Source organism: Jaculus jaculus, chromosome 15 (assembly GCF_020740685.1).
Source record: "Jaculus jaculus isolate mJacJac1 chromosome 15, mJacJac1.mat.Y.cur, whole genome shotgun sequence".
In the NCBI taxonomy this organism is placed as follows: domain Eukaryota; kingdom Metazoa; phylum Chordata; class Mammalia; order Rodentia; family Dipodidae; genus Jaculus; species Jaculus jaculus.
The window spans coordinates 63,010,268-63,032,196 of NC_059116.1; the positions used below are offsets into that span (position 1 = coordinate 63,010,268).

The 21,929-nt window shown below is 40.2% G+C and overlaps 1 protein-coding gene across 4 annotated transcripts in view; it reads left to right on the forward strand.

Moving 5' to 3' along the window:
* Rsu1 (Ras suppressor protein 1) overlaps positions 1-21,929 on the forward strand; it is a 224,164-nt gene that overhangs the window by 41,190 nt on the left and 161,045 nt on the right. For 2 of the 4 annotated variants that reach the window (XM_045135296.1, XM_045135297.1), the window contains exons 4-8: positions 1,956-2,084; positions 12,625-12,745; positions 14,485-14,603; positions 16,813-16,895; positions 17,167-17,281. In XM_045135296.1, coding sequence (XP_044991231.1) covers positions 1,956-2,084; positions 12,625-12,745; positions 14,485-14,603; positions 16,813-16,895; positions 17,167-17,281 — 567 coding nt within the window. The remainder of the gene's footprint in view (positions 1-1,955; positions 2,085-12,624; positions 12,746-14,484; positions 14,604-16,812; positions 16,896-17,166; positions 17,282-21,929) is intronic. The other 2 variants (XM_045135298.1, XM_004662355.2) reach the window with 1 other exon arrangement.

A 21,929-nucleotide genomic window follows, 5' to 3' on the forward strand; every position in this document is an offset into this window, starting at 1 on the left:
TATTATTATTATTTTGGTGCTAGAATAGAACTTGGTGCCTTATGCATTCTATGCAAGTGTTTTACCACTGAGCCACACCACCATGAAACTCATTCTTGCTGACTTTGAAAAAGTGCTCATATGTGCCACTTTATCTGCTTAAAGATGCATTTGTAAAATAGAGATAATAATCTTGCATTCTCATCCTGAGTGACATGTACTTGTGCATATACATGCACACATGTATTTTTGACTAAAGTAATGCTTGTGAAGGCTGGAGAGATGGCTTAGCAGTAAGGCACTTGCTTGCAAAGCCTAAGGACACATGTTAAGTTCCCTAGTACTCACTTAAGCCATATGCACAAGGTGGTGCATGTGTCTGGAATTTGTTCGCAGTGGCTGGAGGTCTTGGCATGCTTGCTCTCTCTCTCTCTCTCTCTCTCTCTCTCTCTCTCTCTCTCTCTTTCTCTTTTTCTCTCTGTCTCTTCCCCTCCCTCTCCCTCCCTGCCTCCCTCCTTCCCTTTTTCTTTCTCAGATAATAAATAAAATATTTAATATTTGAAACAAAATGAAAATAAGTCCTTTTGAATGTGTTTCCCATTTCCATTTTTGTTTGTCTATCTTCAGCCCAATAGGACAGAATCTCTGATCTGATAAACTACCAGTTAATAAGCCTCTGGCCTTACTTACTGCTATTTTTAATCTCCACTCTTCTTTTGTCAAATTTTTTTAAAAGTTTTTTGTGATTCTTTAGCTCTTTTTCTCACTTTCACTTTTGTTCTTCTGCTTACCTGATTGCTTCCATCTGCACACAGTTCCTGCCTCTCATTCCAAATGTGCTTTCTTTTCCTTTTAATGTTAATGATGGTATATAAATTATGTGTATATTCATGTTCTGTGTTACATATTATACTTAATAAAGGATATGTGTACCAAGAGGCAAATAGAAAGCTTAGATAAATTCTTTGCCATGAAGCCCTTCTCTCCCTCCACCTGAGCTAGCATAGTATGGAAAAGAAAAATAGAAGATGGGACTTCTTTAGTATTGTGTTGTTAAGGCCAACACTCCACATGGAATAGCTGTAATAAGAAATGAAGGAACGGCAAGAGGTAACATTCATTAAACCCTGCTCTGGATTAAGCAGAAGAATTAGATTTACTGTGGTCAAAAATGAGCTAGAAGGCATCAGAACTTCCTGTGGCCTCTCAGTCTCTGCACTGCCATGTCTACTGCTGCTTCTGTAAGTGGTATGTGTGTGCAGTGTAACTGTCCTAGGTGGGTGAAACTCATAGCGCTGCAGAGCAGGCATTTCTGTGTCCCTAGATGTGCATCTGTTTTTAATTGGAAAACCAGAGAAAATTGCTAAGGATGGAAAAAAGAATTGTTAAAGGTGTGCGGAGGATGTCAGGGCTATTGCATAGGTTGGGTGGATTTTTCTAGCCCTTGGCACTTTCTTCCATTTACTTTCCTTTCTTGTTCATGCATGCAATTACCACTTTCCTCAGGATACAAATATAAAATCAGATAAGAAAGAAACAACCTAATATGACCAGTCAGTGAAGAAATTCCCAATTATAAAGGGAGACAGATACTATTGGCAACACATGCACTTTGTGTGAAGGTTTGGTTTTGACATTGTCTGCCTTTTAATGCTAATGATGTTATATAAACTATGTATGTATTCATGTTCTGTGTTACATATTACACTTAATAAAGGATATGTGCACCAAGAGGCTAAATTGATCTTTTATTACACTAAGCTTGCCTCTTACATTGATTGAGGATATGTGTATTCTTCTTGTTCCTCTTGGTTTTCTGTAACTTCTTATATACTCATTTTTCCTAGTGGGGCCTCTGTCCATTCCTTCCCTTTCTATAGATAGCACTTCCTCTCCCATTTTGAGGGCCATTTCCTTTCTGCTGGATGCTGCTTCTTCCACACAGTTCTGAAATTAATGCTCTGTCTTGATGTTAGGTCATGCTAGCAGAGGCCAGCACCCAGAAGGAAGCATGGTTAGGAATGTGTGTTCCTACGGAGCTCGGGGGCTGCGTGTCCTGAAAGCACCTTTGGACGGTTTCCTGACTTTCTCTCTGGGACATTATTGTAAGATTCAGACACGAACTGGTTTTCTTTTGCATCCTTCCATGTGTTTGTCAGCTTTGTAAGAGTCTTGTTTAGTTTTGCGCACATACCTTTTATAGTTCAGGGAAATACATTTTTGCATATTTGGTTTTACATTGTACCATTGTCCTTTAATTTATGTATAAATGACCACTCTCAATGCTGGTGAGAGAGAAAGTAGTATTTTTTTTTATTATTTTTCAGTGATTAAATTGGGGATACTTTTGGTTCCTAAAATTACTTAAGCTGCAAAATCCTAAAGAGGCCAATGTATGTACTTCTGGGCACTGGAACTCAGTAAATAGCTGTTTAACCAAAAGTAAAATTACCACTGTTATATGTAAATCCAATAAGATTTAGGGAGTGCTGGCCTTTATTAAGGTGAATACCTAGATATTTTGCGATTTTATTTTTCCCTTGAGAAACATGTAAAACCTTTTAAATGAGAATTTGCTTCAGTGTTTCATAAACTTTATGTTTTTAAATAACCTGGAACTACTGTAATTCACTGCTTTAATAGCTACTTTGGGGAAAAATCCCATAAAAATCTGTGAAGCCAATTACGATTAGTATACTTGTGAACTTCAAACTCTTACAATAATATATAATTAGTTCATTATCCACCTTGTGTTTTTGGCCAGGAAACAAAGGCAGTTAATCAGTATAAGTACAAATGACCTTTTATGCATATAAATTTCTGATGAGCATAGTTATTTGTATGCAAGAGTAAAGATTTGGTTTTTTTTTTTTTACATAAAAACATTAGAATAGCATGGAATACTATGATTCCTGAAGGAATTGTCATGATATAATTGGAGTAGACATTTGCTGAAGAAATTGTCATTTATATAATTAGTGTAGGCATATTTCTATGGTGTGACTTGTCTAATGTTTTCCAGCCAAGGTAACTTAGGATTAAAAGGCCTGAGATTTTACTTTGACGAGGAATGCCCCAAGTCACTTTTTCAACAGTTTGTGTCAGCTTGAATTATTCAGACCACATTCAGAAAACACTTGTTATGCAGTGTCTTATTCATTAAACATTGGGGCAAAGAATTATTTGCTTTCATTATTTTCTATTAAATGACTATTTCCCTTACATCATATGTGCTATGAGACCTCTCACTCATTCTTACATATCCTCATATTTCTTGAAACTTTGTATCATTAACTTTAGTTAATTTAGTATCTGTTACTTGTTTATTCCTTGTATCAAAAAGCTCTAAAAGTATATAATATAAAAGAATACCACACAACTTCATTTGTTGTGGCAGCAGACAAAAGTTTTGTTTTCAGTGTAAATGTTAGAGCTATAGAAGCAGTGTTGTTGCATGCAGTTTTATTTGAATCCTGCATGATATTGTTGGGAACATTCTGGCCTGAGGTTAGGTGGCATTTTTGCATGCCTGGAAATGGAGAGAAGGCAGTGTTCTTCATGCCAGCCCAGCAGGCATGTGTGTCACAATGCCACCAGTCCTGTCTTCAGGGCAGGCACTTAGCCCCATGCGGTGCCTGCTTGGGGTGCCCTCCTGCCCTTGTGGCAGTGTGCACTTTCCATTGGCCTTCCATAAAGGAGACTAGACTGGATCTGAACTTATGTTTTGAATGCATGCGTGCCCAGCCCGGCAGTTGCCAGAACTCATGACAGCTTTTAGTGCTTTTACAAAAGTCACCAAGCAGAAGTTTAATAGAAGGGTGTGGAGAGGGTAGCTCCGGATTTCATGCCTGTGCTCCTGGTGGAAACCCACATGCGTTCTGAGCTGCTCCTGGCTTCCTGGCAGCGTGGGCGTTAACATGGTGCATGGTCTAGTAACTGCCCTTCTGGAGTTGCAGAGGACCCGCCTGTCAGTGCTAGCCATATGGCTCTAAAGACCAACGCATGACTCTCTGACCCCCTCCGTGGGCTGCACCCAGGCAGAGCTCTCATCCGTATGTTTTGCATGGTGCCTGCTGTTCCCAGAGCCTGCCACTCTTCACAGTTTTTTTTTTTCTTTGCCTGGGGTCCAAGATGCTTTTTCTTAGATACCCTGAATCTACTGCACCCACCCACATCAGTCTGCATGCGCTGTCCCAACTACCCTGTATGATGTAGCCAAGCCTCCATGTAGAAAAAGCCAAAAGTGCAGTACTAACCTTTCTCTAGAGGACCACATTTGGCCATGATGAATTTGCTGCTGAATGAATGAATTCAGTGAACTAGAGGATTCAGGGCATTTTTGTCCTTGAGTATTATTCATCCCATTCAGCACTGCTTTTGCCATAGAAATCTATGTGAGAATGTGGGAGTCGACTAGAAATGATGTGAACATGACACTCCCTCTGAGGAGATTTGCCCCAAGAGCACCTTGTTTGTTTTTGCTTTTCACCAGCCTCCAGACTCAATAGGTTGTTTAATTTGGGTAGGATTGATGTCATCACCACTTCCATGTGTGGAGACAGAAGTGTACTGGAATAGTCACCATGAGATCACCAGTGAGTTAAAAAAAATCTCTGGACAAAAGTGGGTTTCCAGACTAGTGACTGTAGCTTCCCTGGAACTCCTGAGAAGTACAGGTGCCCATGCTCCATCTCTGTCGTATTGAGTCAGAAACGCTAGACTACCCCCAACGGTGGGCGGTCCTCTGTAGTTTTAGGGTCCACTCCACTAGAGCAGCTCTGCCCAATGGAATACTCATCATTGTTGGAAATGCCCAGTATGGGAGTGGCCAGCAACAAAATTAATGATTATATTTGTTGCTTTTTTATCACTGTGCACAAGTACCTGATAGAAACAACTTGGCTCATGGTTTCAGGGGTTTTTCAGGCCACCATAGTTGGGAAGACATGGCTGGTTGCCCAACTCATGGTGGTGAGAGCATGTGGTGTGGCTGGATTTCGCATAGGAAGCAGAGAGAGTGCATTGGAACCAGGGGCCAGCCTGTAGCCTTCAAAGGCCTGCCCCTAGTGACTTCTTTCTGCCAGCCAGGCCCCGCATCCTAAAGGTTCCACAGCCTCTTATCCCTAAAAACAGCACTACCAGCCAAGGAACAAGTACTCAAAACCAGGAGCCTTTGCGGGACACTTCAGAATGCAATCATAACAGTGATGCTGTTTAATCTTGATTAATCTAGATCTGAACAGCTGTGTAAGTGGTTGTTACCCATTGTACATGGCTGCTCCTGAGATAAATTCCAAAAATGCAATTATCAGTTGGAGAATTATGTATTTTATATCATGAAACATAATCCTCCAAGTGTGAAACTCCTGTTGCTGTAGCAGTAGCTTGATTCTTCTTTTGTTGGGGCCAGTTTTCTGCTTGTTGGCTGATGGGGCAAGGCTCTCTTGAGAGTAGTACTGATAATGTGAGTGCATTTCACATGTGCTTGGCCAAGTATCTTATGCCTACTATGACTATAAGTGGTCATATTAGACATGCATCTCCTTAAAGAAGAAGTCAGATAGTTTCTGAGGTATTTGTTACAGTTGGAGCTCTGTTGCATGGTGTGTCAAGTGAGCTGGAGAGAGGCAAGTGTAGTGTGAGTCTTTCTGCCTGAGCCTCCTGCCATCTTCCTATCTCAGCCTCCTAAGTACTGGGCTTACAGGTGTGTGCCATCATACCTGGCTCTGAGGAAGCTTTCTAAAGGCAATTTAATACCTTCAGGTGCTTAAAGCTTTTTGTGGAACCTTCCAAATATTTTAAATGTATTGATATGTTGAATGGCTGGATATGGACCACCTTTGAAAGACAGAATTTTCAGGTAATGTTTGAGTTCTTTGATTCAAGGGGACTTGAAGGAGAGAGGGCTCTGCCTAGTTTGTCAGTCTGAATTCTTGTGAATTACAGAAAATAACAACTTTCTGGACACAATGTCTGGGCTGACATGACCACTGCTTTGTCACATGTCCCCAAACACACCAATGCAAGCCCCTGGGCTGAGAGGATTCCCAGATGTGCTATGATCCTGTTGTTGGAACAGAATATGGTCTTTAGAAGCTTGTGAATGCCTGAGAATGGATAGAGACCTTTCTCCTAAATCTAGCAACTGAACTCTTGGCAATAAAGAAGCTGTCACTGGTGAGACAGAGAGTGATGCTACGTTCTTTGTTGCTAGCAAAGTTCTGCATGACCGAGCATACTAATTGGTAGCCCATTGTTGCACTATTTAAATCTGTTATCATTTACTTTTACAAACCATCTCTTTTTAGACTCATAAGATGTTAAAGCAGGTGGAAGAGACTTTAAAATGACCATATTCAATCCTTCTTAATTTCTATTTGAGGAAAAGAGGCCTTTAAGAGCTTGTGAATTAAGGAGACATACTTATGTACAAGGCTGAGTCAGAAAAGGGGCTGAGCCAGCCACATGAGGACCAGCTTAGGGTGCCTTTGTCAGGTACCACACTGCTCCTCTGCTCTCACGTGTGCACAGCTTTGTGTTGTTACAGATATATGAACAGCTGGGCTCACAAGCCACATGCTGGACAGACTAATGCAAAAGGGATCTGTCAGAATCGTAAGATGCTTTCTGCTTAGTTATAGTTCTTTTTTATTGAGAACTTTATGAACACATTGCAGTGTGATTGTATTCCTTTCCTGGGATCCTTTTCTCTTTACAGATATTTTTATTGTTACTTCTTATTTATTTATTTACAAAAAGGTTGTACTCTTAAGCTCCTTTTCCCTTGTCCCAGTTTTGCTAAGGGTCTTTAGTTGGGTTATTGGTATTCATTGTGGGGACCAAGAGGCCTCAGGCTATTACAGTCTTTGCACCCTCTCTTCCACAATGTTCCCTGAGCCTTGCTTTGGGGAGGGGGATGAGAGACAAGCTGGTATCCTTTTTTGTTCTTTCTCCCTGATCCCCATTCCTCTTGAGGACCCTCCTCCTTCTAGGTGTCCTTCCTTTGGTTTGTTTTCTCATTCCTTGTATCCTTGTCTGTCCTTCATGTCAAAATGTTGATGGGTACAGAGCAGTGCAGGTCTTGTGAGGATATATACAACCACTGTGGGGTCATGAACTGGTTCAGGTTGGGAGGATAGTGCCCAGAGTAGTCTGTCCCACCATGTGGCTCTTATATTCTTTCCTGTCTCTCTTCCTCAGTGTTCCCTGGACCTTGGAGAGCACACTAGATACCTTGTTTAGTGTTGAACTCTCAACAGCCTTTAGTTGATGTTTTGAGTCTCATCAGTGTTTGCTGTCATCTCCAAATAGAAGCTACTCTGGCTGGCAAAGAGAGCAGCAGTTATCTTCATTTCACCTCTTCTTCATGGTTCCCTGACACTGGAGAGTATGATAGAGATGTCATTGGGCTTTCTTGTCTCATCACCTTGATGAGCCTTGGGTCTCCCCCAGTATTCACTACTGTCTGTAAAAAGAAGCTTCTCTAACCAAAAGTGAGAACAACATTACTCAAAGGTCATAAACATACACATTTAGAAGGCTATTTTTTTAAAAATTTTATTTATTTATTTGAGAGCGACAGAACACAGAGAGAAAGACAGATAGAGGGAGAGAGAGAGAATGGGCGCGCCAGGGCTTCCAGCCTCTGCAAACGAACTCCAGACGCGTGCGCCCCCTTGTGCATCTGGCTAACGTGGGACCTGGGGAACCGAGCCTCGAACCAGGGTCCTTAGGCTTCACAGGCAAGCGCTTAACTGCTAAGCCATCTCTCCAGCCCATAGAAGGCTATTTTTTAACTTTGTATGCTAATCAAATTATTTTATCAAGAGATGCTTTTTAAAATGACCATAGTTAAAAAAAATTAATATATTTTTTAACAGATTATTCTCTTTCATTCCCTCTCCCCTGTTCCCTTTTCTCTGAGGTCCTTATAGGCATGCAGTCACCATTTAGCCAAAGTACAGTGGTAGCTTCTCCCTTGGATCTATGATCTTTCAAATTATAAGCTATTGACTTGGTTCTCAATACCAGTCATGAATTTCCTCCAACTGAGTGGACCTCCTATCCAATCAGAGAGCAGTTGATTGCCCCCACAACTTACCTGGCTGGTTAAGTTCATAACTTACAGGATCCATTGCTTGTTCAGACTGTTGATTCCCCCCACCCCCTGGCATCTCACATATTGCTTACTCAGCACTATGATAGCTAGCTGGAAGGGAGCACCCTTCCATCTCAGTTCCAGCCTGATTTCTCAGTGACCTGGGAACACAGCCTGTGATATCTTCAGCAATATCTCTTGCCTAGTTCTGGTGGGTAACCAAATGCTTTGACAATGACCTGCATTGTTTTAGGGACCTAATGGGCCTCAACACAGTTCACTGAGGGGTCAGGGTGACCCATCTTTGGCACTGAGATTTATCTACAACATTCTATAGTTTCACAGTAAAGCTTTTTCCACTATAGCAGGGTACTTATACCCGAATCATCTATTTTTCTCTTTTAAACAAAAATATCTGGATCTTTCCTTCTTTCTTTCTCTCTCCCTTTCTTTCTTTCTCTCTTTCTTTTGCCTAACAAAGTATTTTTCTTTTTTTTTTTAATTTTTGTTTGTTTGTTTGTTTATTTGAGAGCAACAGAGAGAAGGAGGGATGGGCGAGCCAGAGCTTTCAGCCTCTGTAAACGAATTCCAGATGCATGCACCCCTTGTGCATCTGGCTAACATGGGTCCTGGGGAATCGAGCCTTGAACTGGGGTCCTTTGGCTTCACAGGCAAGTGCTTAACCACTTAGCCATCTCTCCAGCCCACAAAGTATTTTTCTATAGTACTTTTACATACCAATTTTAGTTTTGCATATTCCTTCCTTCTCCACTTCTCTTTCCTTTCTCCCCTTCCCCATTTCCCCTTAGAACTTTAAACAGTTCGTTCTGTCTCACCACTTGCCTGTATAACATCCCTTTCCTAATCCCCACCCATCCCTCTCTTTCCAAGCCTCAGTTTTGCTTCCTGGCCACTACTACTCTCTTTTTGTATGACTTGGAAATAAATCTGTCGCAAGCTAGGATCTTTTTGAGAGACCATGCATCATTTTCCTTTCTGAGCCTGAGTTACCTCATTTAGTATAATTTTTCCCAGATCCATCCATTTTTCTGCAATTTTCATAATTTCATCTTCTCTATAGCTGAGTAGTCATCCATCATGTATTTGCCATATCTCCCTTAACAGTTTGTTTTGTGAAAGGGTCATGCCAATACCTGGAAAAGTCCCTGGAGCTGACAGTGTATCTCAGCTGCCTCTTCATACTGGCTGAAAGTATTTGGGCCATATATTCATACAATTTAGTCCTTGTAAATTTTGTGTTGTTAACCTTTTATTTTTTATGGATGGCTTTGCTGTGATTATCTATGTTTTCAAGCACTATCTTTGCTTCCCTTTAGATTCTGATAACCTGTCTTCTATAACTTACTTTTTTAAAACCATCGTGGCTCTGCCCGCAGTGCCACACCAGATGTGAAGAGTATGGAGCTCTTCGTGTCATTAGCATTCCCTGAATCTTGGTTGGATGAGTGGTCTTCCACCCACAGAAGTCTAAATGTGAACTTCTTTTGATTTTTACCTTGGCTGAATGCAAAAATTCTGGAGTTGAGGGGCAATATTAGTTATATAATTTCTCCTCCTTCCATCTTGAGTAGAGTCCTTTTTGTTTGCGTGTGTATGGTGTATGTTGTGTGTGAGAACATAACATGCTTGTCTGTGTGTGGGCACACGGTGTACTGACGTGGGTGAAGGCCAGAGTCTGCTATCAGGTGTCTTGCTCATCACTCCCCTTACCTCTTGAGGCAGGACTTCTCTCTCTTGAACCCAGAGCTCACTGATGCCACTTGTCTGACTAGCCAACTTGCCCTAGGGATCCCCTTTCTCCTCCCAAGCATTGTAACTACAGGCACATGCCTCCATACTCACCCAACATTTATGTGGGTGCTGGGGATCTGAATTCAGGTCCTGAAGTTTATGCAGCAAGCATTTTCCCCTCTGAGCCATTCTTCAGTCTCGGCTGGAGTCTCAAAGAAACAAAAACAATCACATGAGCACCAAAGGGCTGGGAGAGGTTTGGTAAATTGAATGTGAGGTTATTGTTTGTGTCCATAAAACAAAGTCCTAAATCACATTTAGTATAATGTGTGGTTTTCAATTGGACTGATTTAGCAAGGAGAGTGAAATAATCTCTCATCCTGTCAAAAAGGCGATACCTTTAGACCAGTATTTAATTGCATTGGCAGAGTAAGTTTGGGGAGGCGGCAGTAATTCTGGCCACATTATTCTTGGTTTGTGGCTAAATTGAGATCATCATTTTCCTGGTTTCACTAACTTTCTTTATTGCTCTTCAAGCTAATCAGATCAGTGTGGAGAGAAGAGTATTAGTGGTCGCTGGAGGGTAGACAAGTCAAAAGGGTTAGGTCTCTGGTAGCTGCCCTTCTCTAATCTGTGGTCTCTGAGGGATGGTCTGATGATTTTCTTGGTAACTGCCTATGTAAATAAAGTGAACACCATGCATTTGCATGAAAGTGTGTACAGCTAAAATGTGAATTTGTAGCCACATTGTGCAGCTTAGGATCACCGACATTTGTGTTGGTACCCAAGAGACATTCAGAAATTATTTCTAGCTGCCTAGACTACTCCATAAAAATTGGTTGCTATATCTCCAGTTACTTTAGGAATTATTGCACAGCCCAGCCATGGATCCACTGACCCCTGCTCATAGGTCTTAATCCACACCAATTGCTATTCTTCACAGTCCTTCCCATATTCCCTACCTTGTACCAAGCCTTTGTTCTCGAAGAAATTAGGTCATTGATACCTTAGATACTTTTTAGTGTTGAAAATGATGACTCAAAGCTAAAATGAACTACATGCCTGTCCTCTTTATTTTGTACCCCTGGGAGTTACTCAGTGTTACTGGGATGGCTCTCTCCTTCAGTATTTCAGATGCGTATTTGGAATCTTCACACACCTTTGCAGGGGTGCTAAGCACAGGTGCTCCTGGTTCTGACCTTAGACTTGACTGGGAGGCACACAAGTTGGCTAGCAAAAGGGGTTCTAGGCCTTCAGGGGTAGAAGGGAAGTAGGAAGCTGGCAGGATGAGATGGGAGTTGTGCTGAATTCAAAGCCAGGTCAGTGTTTCATGTCCTGGATATTCTGGTGGTAGAGCTTATGCATAAACCATAGGCAAGCTCCACTGTACATTTTTTTTTTGTAGAAAGATTGAATAGCAAAAAGGATAGATAAATTACCATCTGTCTATTGAAAGATTTTCTTTTCTGCCAATTTAGAGTGGGGCAGCTGTCCCTCAGTTCCATTTTGGAGGGTTGGTTGCAGGAGCCTTGGGGAAATAATCCAGAAATGCTCAAGTATTTTATACAGAACAGCCTAGTATTTGCATGTCATGCCTGCACACATCCTCCATGCACTTTAAGCCATCTCTAGAATACAAATACTATGTGAATAGGTGCGATACTGCATTGTTGAGGAAATAATGACAAGAACAAGTCTGTACAAGTTCAGTAGAGATACATTTTTTCACCAAGTATTTTTGTCCATGGTTGATTGAGTCCATGAATGTGAACCCTTCAGATATTTGAGGTAACAATAGTTTCTACAGTTTGTATTCACAGGTATAGGATATAGTTAAACAGGACCCTTGGAGGTTCATTGTGGTTCCTGTGATCTACCATTCATAACATACTACAGAGTTGGTATCTTGATTTTTAGCATAATATAGTATGTTGGTTAGTTGCTAATCTGATTTTGCATATGTTTTTTAGTCAAGGTATATTTCTTGTGGCTTGAATCCCCACATAGGTACATTGGATATTTTACTATTGAAGGTTGAGCTTAAATTATGATTTAGCATAATGTTAAAGAAGACAGCTGTTCACATAGGGGTTATTTATAAAATCCTGAATGTACCCTCACTCAGAAAGGAATTAGGGTTAGCTGTCTTTCTTCAGGAGGAAGAATCAAAAGGAAGAAAAGCTATTAGAAATGCAACAATGAGAAGTATTATGTGTTTTCTGCTAGTCACTTAGGGGCTAAATATGATACAGGGATTCATTCTTATTCTTTCTACCTTCTTCTCTCTTTACTATCCATCTGACTAAAAACATGCTAGAGGACTGGAGAGATGGCTTGCCTGTGAAACCTAAGGACTCATGTTCAACTCTCCAGGTTCCATGTAAGCCAGGTGCACAAGTGTGCAAGGTCTCACATGCACACAAGCTGGCATACACACCTGGAGTTCAGTTGCAGTGTCTGGAGGCTCTGGCATACCAATCCTCTCTTCTCTCCCATGCCCTCTTCCCCTTGCATCAAAAGAAAACAAGTTAGTCTGTTGAGCTTGCCTCAAAAACAAACAAACAAACAAAAACCTAGATAATTTTATTCTAATCATACATACAAAAAATAATTCAACTTCTACTTAGTGGTAAACTACTACCTAAGGAAATAAATTAGCATAACAAAAATTAATCAACCATGTATGTGAATTAGAGTTTATGTTAAGAGTCCCACCTCACCTTCATTTTAAAGAAAAACATACTGCTAATATACTTTGCACCCTGAATTCACACTTAACATTTTTGTTCTCATAGCTGTGCCCCCAAATGTAGCAGAACTGAAGAATTTGGAAGTGCTTAACTTCTTTAATAACCAGATTGAGGAGCTGCCCACGCAGATCAGCAGCCTTCAAAAACTCAAACACCTGAACCTTGGGTGAGCCCTGGGGGAGAGGGGAAGACAGCAAGGGTCGGCAAAGCACGGGGGGGGGGGGGCATGGGGTGCCTGCAGGGGCCGGGTGCTGCTTAGATGACTACATAGGAAAAGTGGACTTCTAATTTCTTTTTATGTTTGAAAAATGAGTTTTATTGTTTTAATATTTCCTTTCAGTGGCTTCCATTAGTGCATAACTACTTGAGAACTAATTGAGAAGCTAATTGTTGGCACAATAAGGAAGGTTTTTATTTTTAGTGTACTTTGTTTCCAATAAAATTTTATTTCATTTCTGTTGACCAAGAAAGGGCTTATTTTCATAGCATTAACTGTTCATACAAGCTGTAACATGGCTGCATTTTAATTTTCTCTCTGAGTTAAGTAGGCATAGTTTTCAAAACACGTTCTTTTTGTGCAACAGCCTCACATGCTGCTTCGTGAATCCTTGCCATTCCAATGTATTGTCAGGAGGTTGTGATCCTGTCTTTCTTTATGCCCAGGTGGAGAGGAGCTTGATTCAGCTGAGGTTGCAGAACCCAGAAGCAGTGAATAATAATAATAATAATACCTTGGATTCAGACATGGATGGGCAGTTGAGGGTGTCCATACCTTTATTTGACCCCTTCCGCATTTTTGAAATGGATAGGTAGAGGCAGCCAAGCCCTTGCCAAGCAAGTTGTAGAGGAGTCTTAGAATAAGCAGGCAGAACGAAAATGTACACTCAGGAGATGATAAGCAGAGTGGTTAAATCATGTGTATTCACAGTCTATCTATATGTATTTTTTCATTTTAACAAAACTAGAAAAGCTCGTCTTCCTCTATCCCCCACTGCCCTGCCCAGCCTCTGGCAACCACCATTCTAACAAAATGACTTTGAATATTAGTAGTTTTGCAACAAAAAAATTGATTTCTCCATCCATTTAAAATAATAAATAAGCTGGGTGTGGTGGTACACACCTTTAATCCTAGCACTTGAGAGGCAGAGGTAGGAGGATTAGCCCAAGACTGCATAGTGTATTCCAGGTCAGCCTGGGCTAGAGTGAAACCCTACCTTGAAAACCCAACATAAATAAACACATACATAAAAGCAAAACTACAGTACCTAACATGCATCTTTTGAAGTATTATTTCTACATGACAGTTCAGGTTTGTATGTACAATGGTATTTGAATTTCACTACTAAAGACAATGACAACTAAATTTTTTCATGCATGTAAGCATTTGGACTGAAATTGTTAGAGTAAGACATTACATGGTTTCACTTGTATGTCAGTCATACAGGCAGAATGAAATGGTGGCTACCAGATGGGTGAGGTATGGGGAAACATACAAAGGACAGAATTTCAGTTAATCAGAAGTTCAAGATGTCTGTCACTCATCAAGGTGGCTAGAGGTAACAACATATGCTGTATTTGAAAATAGATTTCAATGTGTGTGTTCTCACCATACACATACAGACATGTTTGTTAGGTAATGAATATATATTAGATAGCTTGGTTTAAGTATTTCCTAATATGTGCATATATCTGAACATACTGTATACCATTAGTATTAAAGTTTTTAACTTGTCAATGAAAATATATAAATAAATGTAAAAACAAATCAAATAAAAATGAATATAGACTCGTGACATTTGTTTAGGCTTTCAGCCTTTTAAACTGGGTCTTTTGCATGTTTTCAGTGTTCTGTGTGAAAATAAGCTTTGTGTGTGGTGACTTGTCCTGTCTGCCTTCAAACCACAGCATGAACAGGCTGAGCACTCTGCCGCGGGGGTTTGGTTCTCTGCCGGCTCTGGAGGTCCTGGACTTGACTTACAACAACTTGAATGAGCGCTCCCTTCCTGGGAACTTCTTCTACCTCAGTAAGAAACCCTTAATTCTATAAATCTCTTTAACATGGCACCTGTATTCTAAGAGTGAAAATTCATTTGCCAGTGCCCAAACTCTTAAGAGAAAAATTATTAGACGTTATGTAATTTTTCTTCAGAGTGATTTTGAATATTCCTTCGTGGCTCAGCGGTATTTGTATTTGATGAATGGTTATCTGACATCATGGGGCAGAAGTGGACTTAGTAATGCCATATTAGCTTTCTGGGAGAGGTTTTGCACCTAAATGAGATCAAGTCTCACAGCTAAGAAACTTACTTTCTTTTTTATTTCTAAGAAGACATGAAAAAAAGAAGGAAAAACAAGAGAAAATTTTTCCATGTTGCTACAAATTCTTTGTGGAATATTTTCTCAAAGTATTATAGACAATTACTTATGAAAATATCCATTAAAGAGCTGGGAAGTTTTAAAATTTCCAACCAGGATCAGTATTTTATGTAGAACTCTTACTGATATAGATTATTTTGTTCAATATACAAATATTAAAATATTGCTTAGTAGAGGGACTTCTAAAAATTAGGAAAAATTTTCCAGGAACTCATGAAATACTGAGGAAAATTATTGCATAATATTATACTTCTTTAATGTAATTAATTTAATTGAATTTTTGATGCAGTCTTTCTGTGTAAGCTTGAGTAGCCTGGAATCGGGAATTCACAGTGTATTTCAGGCTGGCTTTGAACTTTTACCAATTCTACTGCCTCAGCTTCCTGAGTACTAGGATTACAAATATATGTGACCATGTCTATCCTAGAAAATCTGACATTTATGACCCTAGTAATTTAATTTATTTTAATTTTATTTATTCTTTGTTCTGATAAGAATTTTAAATTTTTTTAAACCTCATGTTCACTGCCTCTTTCTGACTTTCTCAAGTATATGAAACCCCCACAATATTTTTTTATTTTTTGGTTTTTTCAAGGAAGGGTCTCACTCTAGTTCAGGCTGACCTGGACACTATGTAGTCTCAGGGTGGCCTTGAACTCATGGCGATCCTCCTACCTCTGCCTCCCGACTGCTGGGATTAAAGGCGTGTGCCACCACCCTCAGCTCCACAATATTTTCTTGGGCAATGGAGGAAATTGTTTTTGTTACATATATGAACATACAGTTCTATGGGATTTTAAAATATTGTAGTATATTTAGATATCCATAAGCACCTTTTTAAAAAATTACATATAATAATAGTCCCCTTTTTTGTTGAGAATTTTATCCTTAAGATCCTGGGTTAGGATCATGTCTTATAGCATGATTAAAACAAAATGACTGGTGACAACCTGGTTAATTTTAGGCCTACTCTCGACTTCAGGTCATTGTTTTTGCCCCTTTGTCTTCATGCATTTTTGTCATTAAGGTGAGAGAAGCAGGTAATGATGATTAATCTGATTAAGGGAGTGTTGAACTATGAGTGGCTCCCATTACTAGAGAGCCCTTCATTTATATTTATTTATTTTTTTTTTTTAAATTTATTTATTTATTTATTTATTTATTTATTTATTTATTTATTTATTTGAGACAGACACAGAGAGAAAGACAGGTAGAGGGAGAGAGAGAGAATGGGCGCGCCAGGGCTTCCAGCCTCTGCAAACGAACTCCAGACGCGTGCGCCCCCTTGTGCATCTGGCTAACGTGGGACCTGGGGAACCGAGCCTCGAACCGGGGTCCTTAGGCTTCACAGGCAAGCGCTTAACCGCTAAGCCATCTCTCCAGCCCATTTATATTTATTTTAAACAGAATGATTTCTGTTTACACAAGGAAGTTCTGTTCTGACATAGTGCCTTTTGATGAGAGAGCCCTTTTGCTCTTGGTATTGATGTAGGTGGTACAGTGGTTCTCTTTCTATTTGAGATGCAAAAAATGTACTAAATGTGAATCGGAAGTAATAAAGAAAACTAGCTATCTTTTTGAAGATGTATTGAAACTGTGCCAGCAGCTTCACATGGTGCTCACGGTTGTTAATTGTGTCAGTCCCCTTGGATATAGATGTTTTCCTGGACATACCAGCCACACAATCAACCAGTAAATCTAGGTTTGACCTGCTTGTTATTATAGTGAGCCCCAGGTATGTCACAGGCTTTTCACCAAGCCAGGGTTATTAATCAAAGCTGACTCCCTTGTATTGATCAGACCTCAAATGGTTGGGTTCCTTGCCACCCTGTTTATATATCACTGTTTAATTTGCAGCCACCCTGCGTGCACTCTATCTAAGTGACAACGATTTTGAAATCCTGCCTCCAGATATTGGGAAGCTCACAAAGTTGCAGATAGTAAGTAATTTATCTAAATTCTTAGAAAATCAATTCACTTCTACAGCCTTTGTAGGAGTAGAATCAAGTCAATTTGAGCAGGAGTAAGGTTTGTTTTGCAGGAATGAACTGCTGCTCCTGATACAGTTTCTTGTTTAGCCATAGACACGTGTAAATAAATGGAAAAGATTGAGCCTTAGAGGAAGAACAGGCACAGGAGAGGACAAGAGCTTCTGTTGAGTACCTCTTTATGAGAAATTGTTTTGACATCCCCTTGTTTTTGTATGTTTAGCTCAGCCTTAGGGATAATGACCTGATCTCGCTGCCTAAGGAAATTGGAGAGTTGACCCAACTTAAGGAGCTTCACACTCAGGGAAATCGCCTGACTGTTCTGCCCCCGGAACTAGGTAAGGTTGCTGGTGAACAATTTTAGACCTGAGTTTAATTGATATTAACTATCCCAACGCAGCAACTCAGAACAACTGCTCCCTTGCATCGGAAGGCACTCTGAACTCAGGTATTCAATTTGATTGTGTTTGGACCATTTGCCATTGGCCAGAGTCCCTAGGGACTTGACTTTCCATGCTGCTTCTGTAATGTACAGAAATTGTTGAAGAAAAAAGGACAGTGGTACAGTGTTGTGGTCATCTTAGCATTAAGGTTCTCATTTGTAGTACCTTGTTTATTAGCTGAGTAAGATACCTGGGTTTTGATTGGGTTATTAATTACTTTTTATAAAAATAATTTTATTATTTATTATCCCCTCAAAAACATTTTTCTAAATAGAGATAGCATTTGTCAAAGCTATCTGAAAATGGTGATTCATATCATGGACTTGGGTTTCTCCTGCTCCTATCACTTAAATGTATTCTCACTGGGAGTTCTTTGATCCTGCTCCTTGTGGCTAAATCTTTGCTCTCAGTGTGGCCCCAGGTCTGGCCTCCTTCTTATGTGATCTTCAAACCCATGGTTTCATGTTGCGTAATCTGGCCTTCATCTAAATGCTCAGAGTGGTTCATGCCTATAACCCCAGTGTGTCAAATATCCTGAACCAACATGGGGTATACAGTGAGATCGTTATAGATAGATGGTAGGCAGGCAGGCAGGCAGGCAGGCAGGCAGGCAGGCAGACAGACAGACAGACAGACAGACAGACAGATAGATGAGTTCACTTATCTTTTCTCATACCCACACCTTATCCTCTCATTTCTTCTATCTTTCGAATCACCTAGTTTCCTCAAACTGTGATGAATTTTTTTTTCTGTACCCAAATAAAACAATTTAAAATGGGGAAAAAAAAGGCTGTATTAGACTCACACTTCTTAGAGAAAGCATTTCTGTTGTATGCTGTGGCTTTGAAAAAGCCAACTGTTATAAATAAGAATATAAGTACATGAGTGCCAGAAAATTTGTGTACTTGACCACTGCTTTATGCCCAGTGCTGGTTCCATGCCTGTCAGGAAGTAGAGAATCAAAGAAAATTTCCTGACTGAGTAAATGGAGTGAGCGCCTTAGCTAGCAAGGTGTTAGGATGGTTGTAGGGAGAGTCCAAGTTCTGTCTAGAACTGAGCTTCTGATACAGAAGCCACCAGCACATGTCAAACACTCCGTAGCCCCATGTGGATGGCAACATTCCCACTAGCCCTGAGTTCTGTTGGAAAGTCCTGTCCACTGAACAAGCAGTTACGTGATTTCAGGACTCAATAAAAATGTACCTCCATCTCCTTCATCTCCTTTGTTGAGACTTTATGATTTTTAGGGCTGACGTGTAACTCAGTATCTTCTCTTTATTAACATGGAAGGAGTCCAGTCTTACTGTGGGAGGAACAAAGTACGGGATCAAGAAAATAATTTTTAGTGGTTCATGGTGTTACAAGCCTGTAATCCCCGCACTCAGGATGCTGATACAAGTGGATCACAAGTTCAAGGGCTACATAGACCTTATCTCGAAGAAGAAAAACTGTTCAACAACAACAAAAAAATAAATAAAAATTTTAAAAAGCTAAACTTTTAAAGACCATAATTTGTCCAAGGAAGGATATGAGGCAGTAATTGCTAACCATAGATGTTACCATTAGCAATACTTGGGGACTTTGGCAGAACATAAATAACCAGCTTCCTCCTACTCTACTGATTCAAAACTGCATGTGTGAGATGGACTCTTGTATAATAAGATAAAGTTCACTTGTTGCTTCTGACGTGTTTCTTGTAGTGTAATTAGTAGAAGTGAAAAATTATACATGCATTTGCTTACCAATTCATTTCATTTTTCAAGCAACAAGACAATGTAATATGTAAAACATGTTTCACTAGATGATTTGTTAGTAAGACAACCTCATTGAAACTATTAACTGCCTATTGATATACTTTCAAATCTTATTTCTACTGCTTATTTAATACTCTGTAGTTGTATTCATCTAGTATTTCTTTTTAACATTGTTTTTTAAACATTTTTAAAGAGAGCAAGAGAGAGAGAGACACACAGAGAGAGAATTGTCATGCCAGGGCCCAGCCACTGCACTTGCACTCCAGACGCTTGCAACTCCTAGGGAGCATGTATGACCTTGTTCTTGCCTCATCTTTGGCTTACATGGGATCTGGGGAGTTGAACATGGGTCCTTAGGCTTCGCAGGCAAGCACCTTTACCACTAAGCCACTTCTCCAGCCCTTAAATATTTTAAAAATATTCTATTTATTTGAGAGGGAGAGAGAGAGAGACAGAGAATAGGCATACCAGGGCCTTTAGCCACTGCAAATAAACTCCAGATTCATGTACCACATTCTGCATCTGGCTTATATGGGTAATGGGGAATCGAACCTGGGTCCTTAGGCATTACAAGAATCTCGGAGTCATCTCTCTAGCCCTCATCTGATATTTCTTTTTCTTCCTTTTTTTTTTGTGGATTTTCGAGGTATGGTCTCAGTCTAGCCCAGGCTGACCTGGAATTCACTCTGTATTCTCAGGATGGCCTCGAACTCATGGCAGTCCTCCTACTTCTGCCACCACGCCCAGCATCATCTATTTTTAAGCTCTCTGGTAACAATTGTTATCTATATTTGGAAGTAGAATTGAAATGAAAATCTATCAATGACTTTATTTTTGCTAGTCATACCTGGAAAATATTTGATGTTCACATCTGCTTGGAACTTTTTTCAACTTAGTAATATTAATAGTATTACCATTATAGTAATAGCTAGTAAGGACTGGTATGCTAAGGCAGTATGACAGTTTCTTTTCCCTAAAGTAGTTCCTGCTTTTCTGACACTGATAAGCAGACGTTTGAAGGCAGGGAAGCTGAGGCTTAGAGAAGATTGATGGTGTGTCTATAGTGGCATGGCTGGTGAGTCCACTGGCAGAATTTGAATGTGACCATCTCCCTTGCAGGCCCACTTTTGTGAATCATATGATGGTCTTCTTTCCACTTATATGCCAATAAGAAGATTTCTACATCTGCAGCTTCCAAATTTGAACATAAAGACATTACCTGTCCAAGATGGTAGCAGGAGGGTCTTGAGACAACACGGCTCATTGCACAGCGGGCTCTGCTGGCCTCTGCAGAAGGAATTGCCATTTCATTGTTTCATTTCAACCCAATTGCATTGTCCGTGCAGTTCTCACCTCTCAGTAGTCAATCACCAAGCTTGAATGGCTTCATTTATGTCCATGGTGCCTAAGGTGAGCATCCCCAAGCCACGTCAGGCTGGCTGATGTGCACCACTGGGAACAATACCTATGCAGCTTGCTCTCTCTCTTTCCGCAGCATTCACTGACTGCGGGTTTGTTTTGGGGTATGTGGTAAAGTGTGTATGGGTCCCGTTTGGGTGTGTTTGTCTTTTACATGTCTGAATATGCAAGGCGAGTGCCCCTGAGATTTCTGTGAAATATCCTTTCAAAATAAACACTGAGTTTCTAACTTGAAACTTTGATGGAGAGAGAATTTCAGCTGAGTGAGGAAATCCAGATGAGTTCTGACTTGTCAGCTCTAAGAACATGAAGGAACACAGCAAAATCAAGCAGGTGTTTGTCTGGAGGTTTGATATGTGGGTCTGTATGTTCCTTCTTGTGTGCATTCTTGAGAAAGTTACTGAGACTGTATTTCTGATTTCTAAACAGTGAAATAACTGCTTTCAGGTTATAGTACATGGCTTACTGCCCTTTAATACAGGGAATACTCCCCAGGCTTATGGTTTAAACACTTGGTCTCCAGCTGGAGGTACTACTTTAAAGGCTCTGAAGCCTTTAGGATGTGGGTCCTGGTTGGCAAAAATAAGTCACTAGGGGCCGGGGGTATAGGCCTTTGAGGATCACAACTAGCTTTCTCTCCTTCCTGGTCTGCTGTCGCGTGACCAGCCAGGCACCATGCTTTCCTCATCATGATGAGTTCAAATCCCTTTGAAGCCATATGCCAAAATAAACCTTTGTTCTTAAAGCTGTTTCTGTCAAGTAATTTGGTCACTACAAAAGTAGTTAATAGATATCTCTAGAATATTTGATATACTTGGTCTGTCACTTGCCCATTCATTTATTAATTCACCCATGGCTAGCGTAGGGACCATGAATCTCAGTGTCCTGCTGTCACTGCAGAAGACCAGTGGGCTATCTAGTGAGGCAGCTTGAGTTCTCTTCATTTTGTCTTTGTGTCTGTCTACTTAATTCTGCCAGTGGAGGGTGATGACCTACTGGTGATGGAATTCTGCTTTGGTTATTTATAAGTGGGGGAGTGGAGAATGGGCATATTGGGCCTTTTGCTACCTTAAACAAACTCCAGATGCATGTGCCACTTTGACTTCTGGCTTTACATGGGTGCTGGGGAATTGAACAGGGTCCTTTAGTCTTTGCAAGTAAGTGGTTTTAACCACCAAGCCATTTGCTCAGTCCCTCTAAATTCTTTTCTCATGTTCATTGTGAGGTTAAGGAAAAATGTGTTTTTCTTGAGATAATTAATTAATTATAACTCATCTTCTGTTGCTACAGTTTGGTCACTTGATTCCCCTGTTTTTTTTTTATATTGTTTTTACAATATTTTAAAAATAGGAACATTGAATATAGAGGGT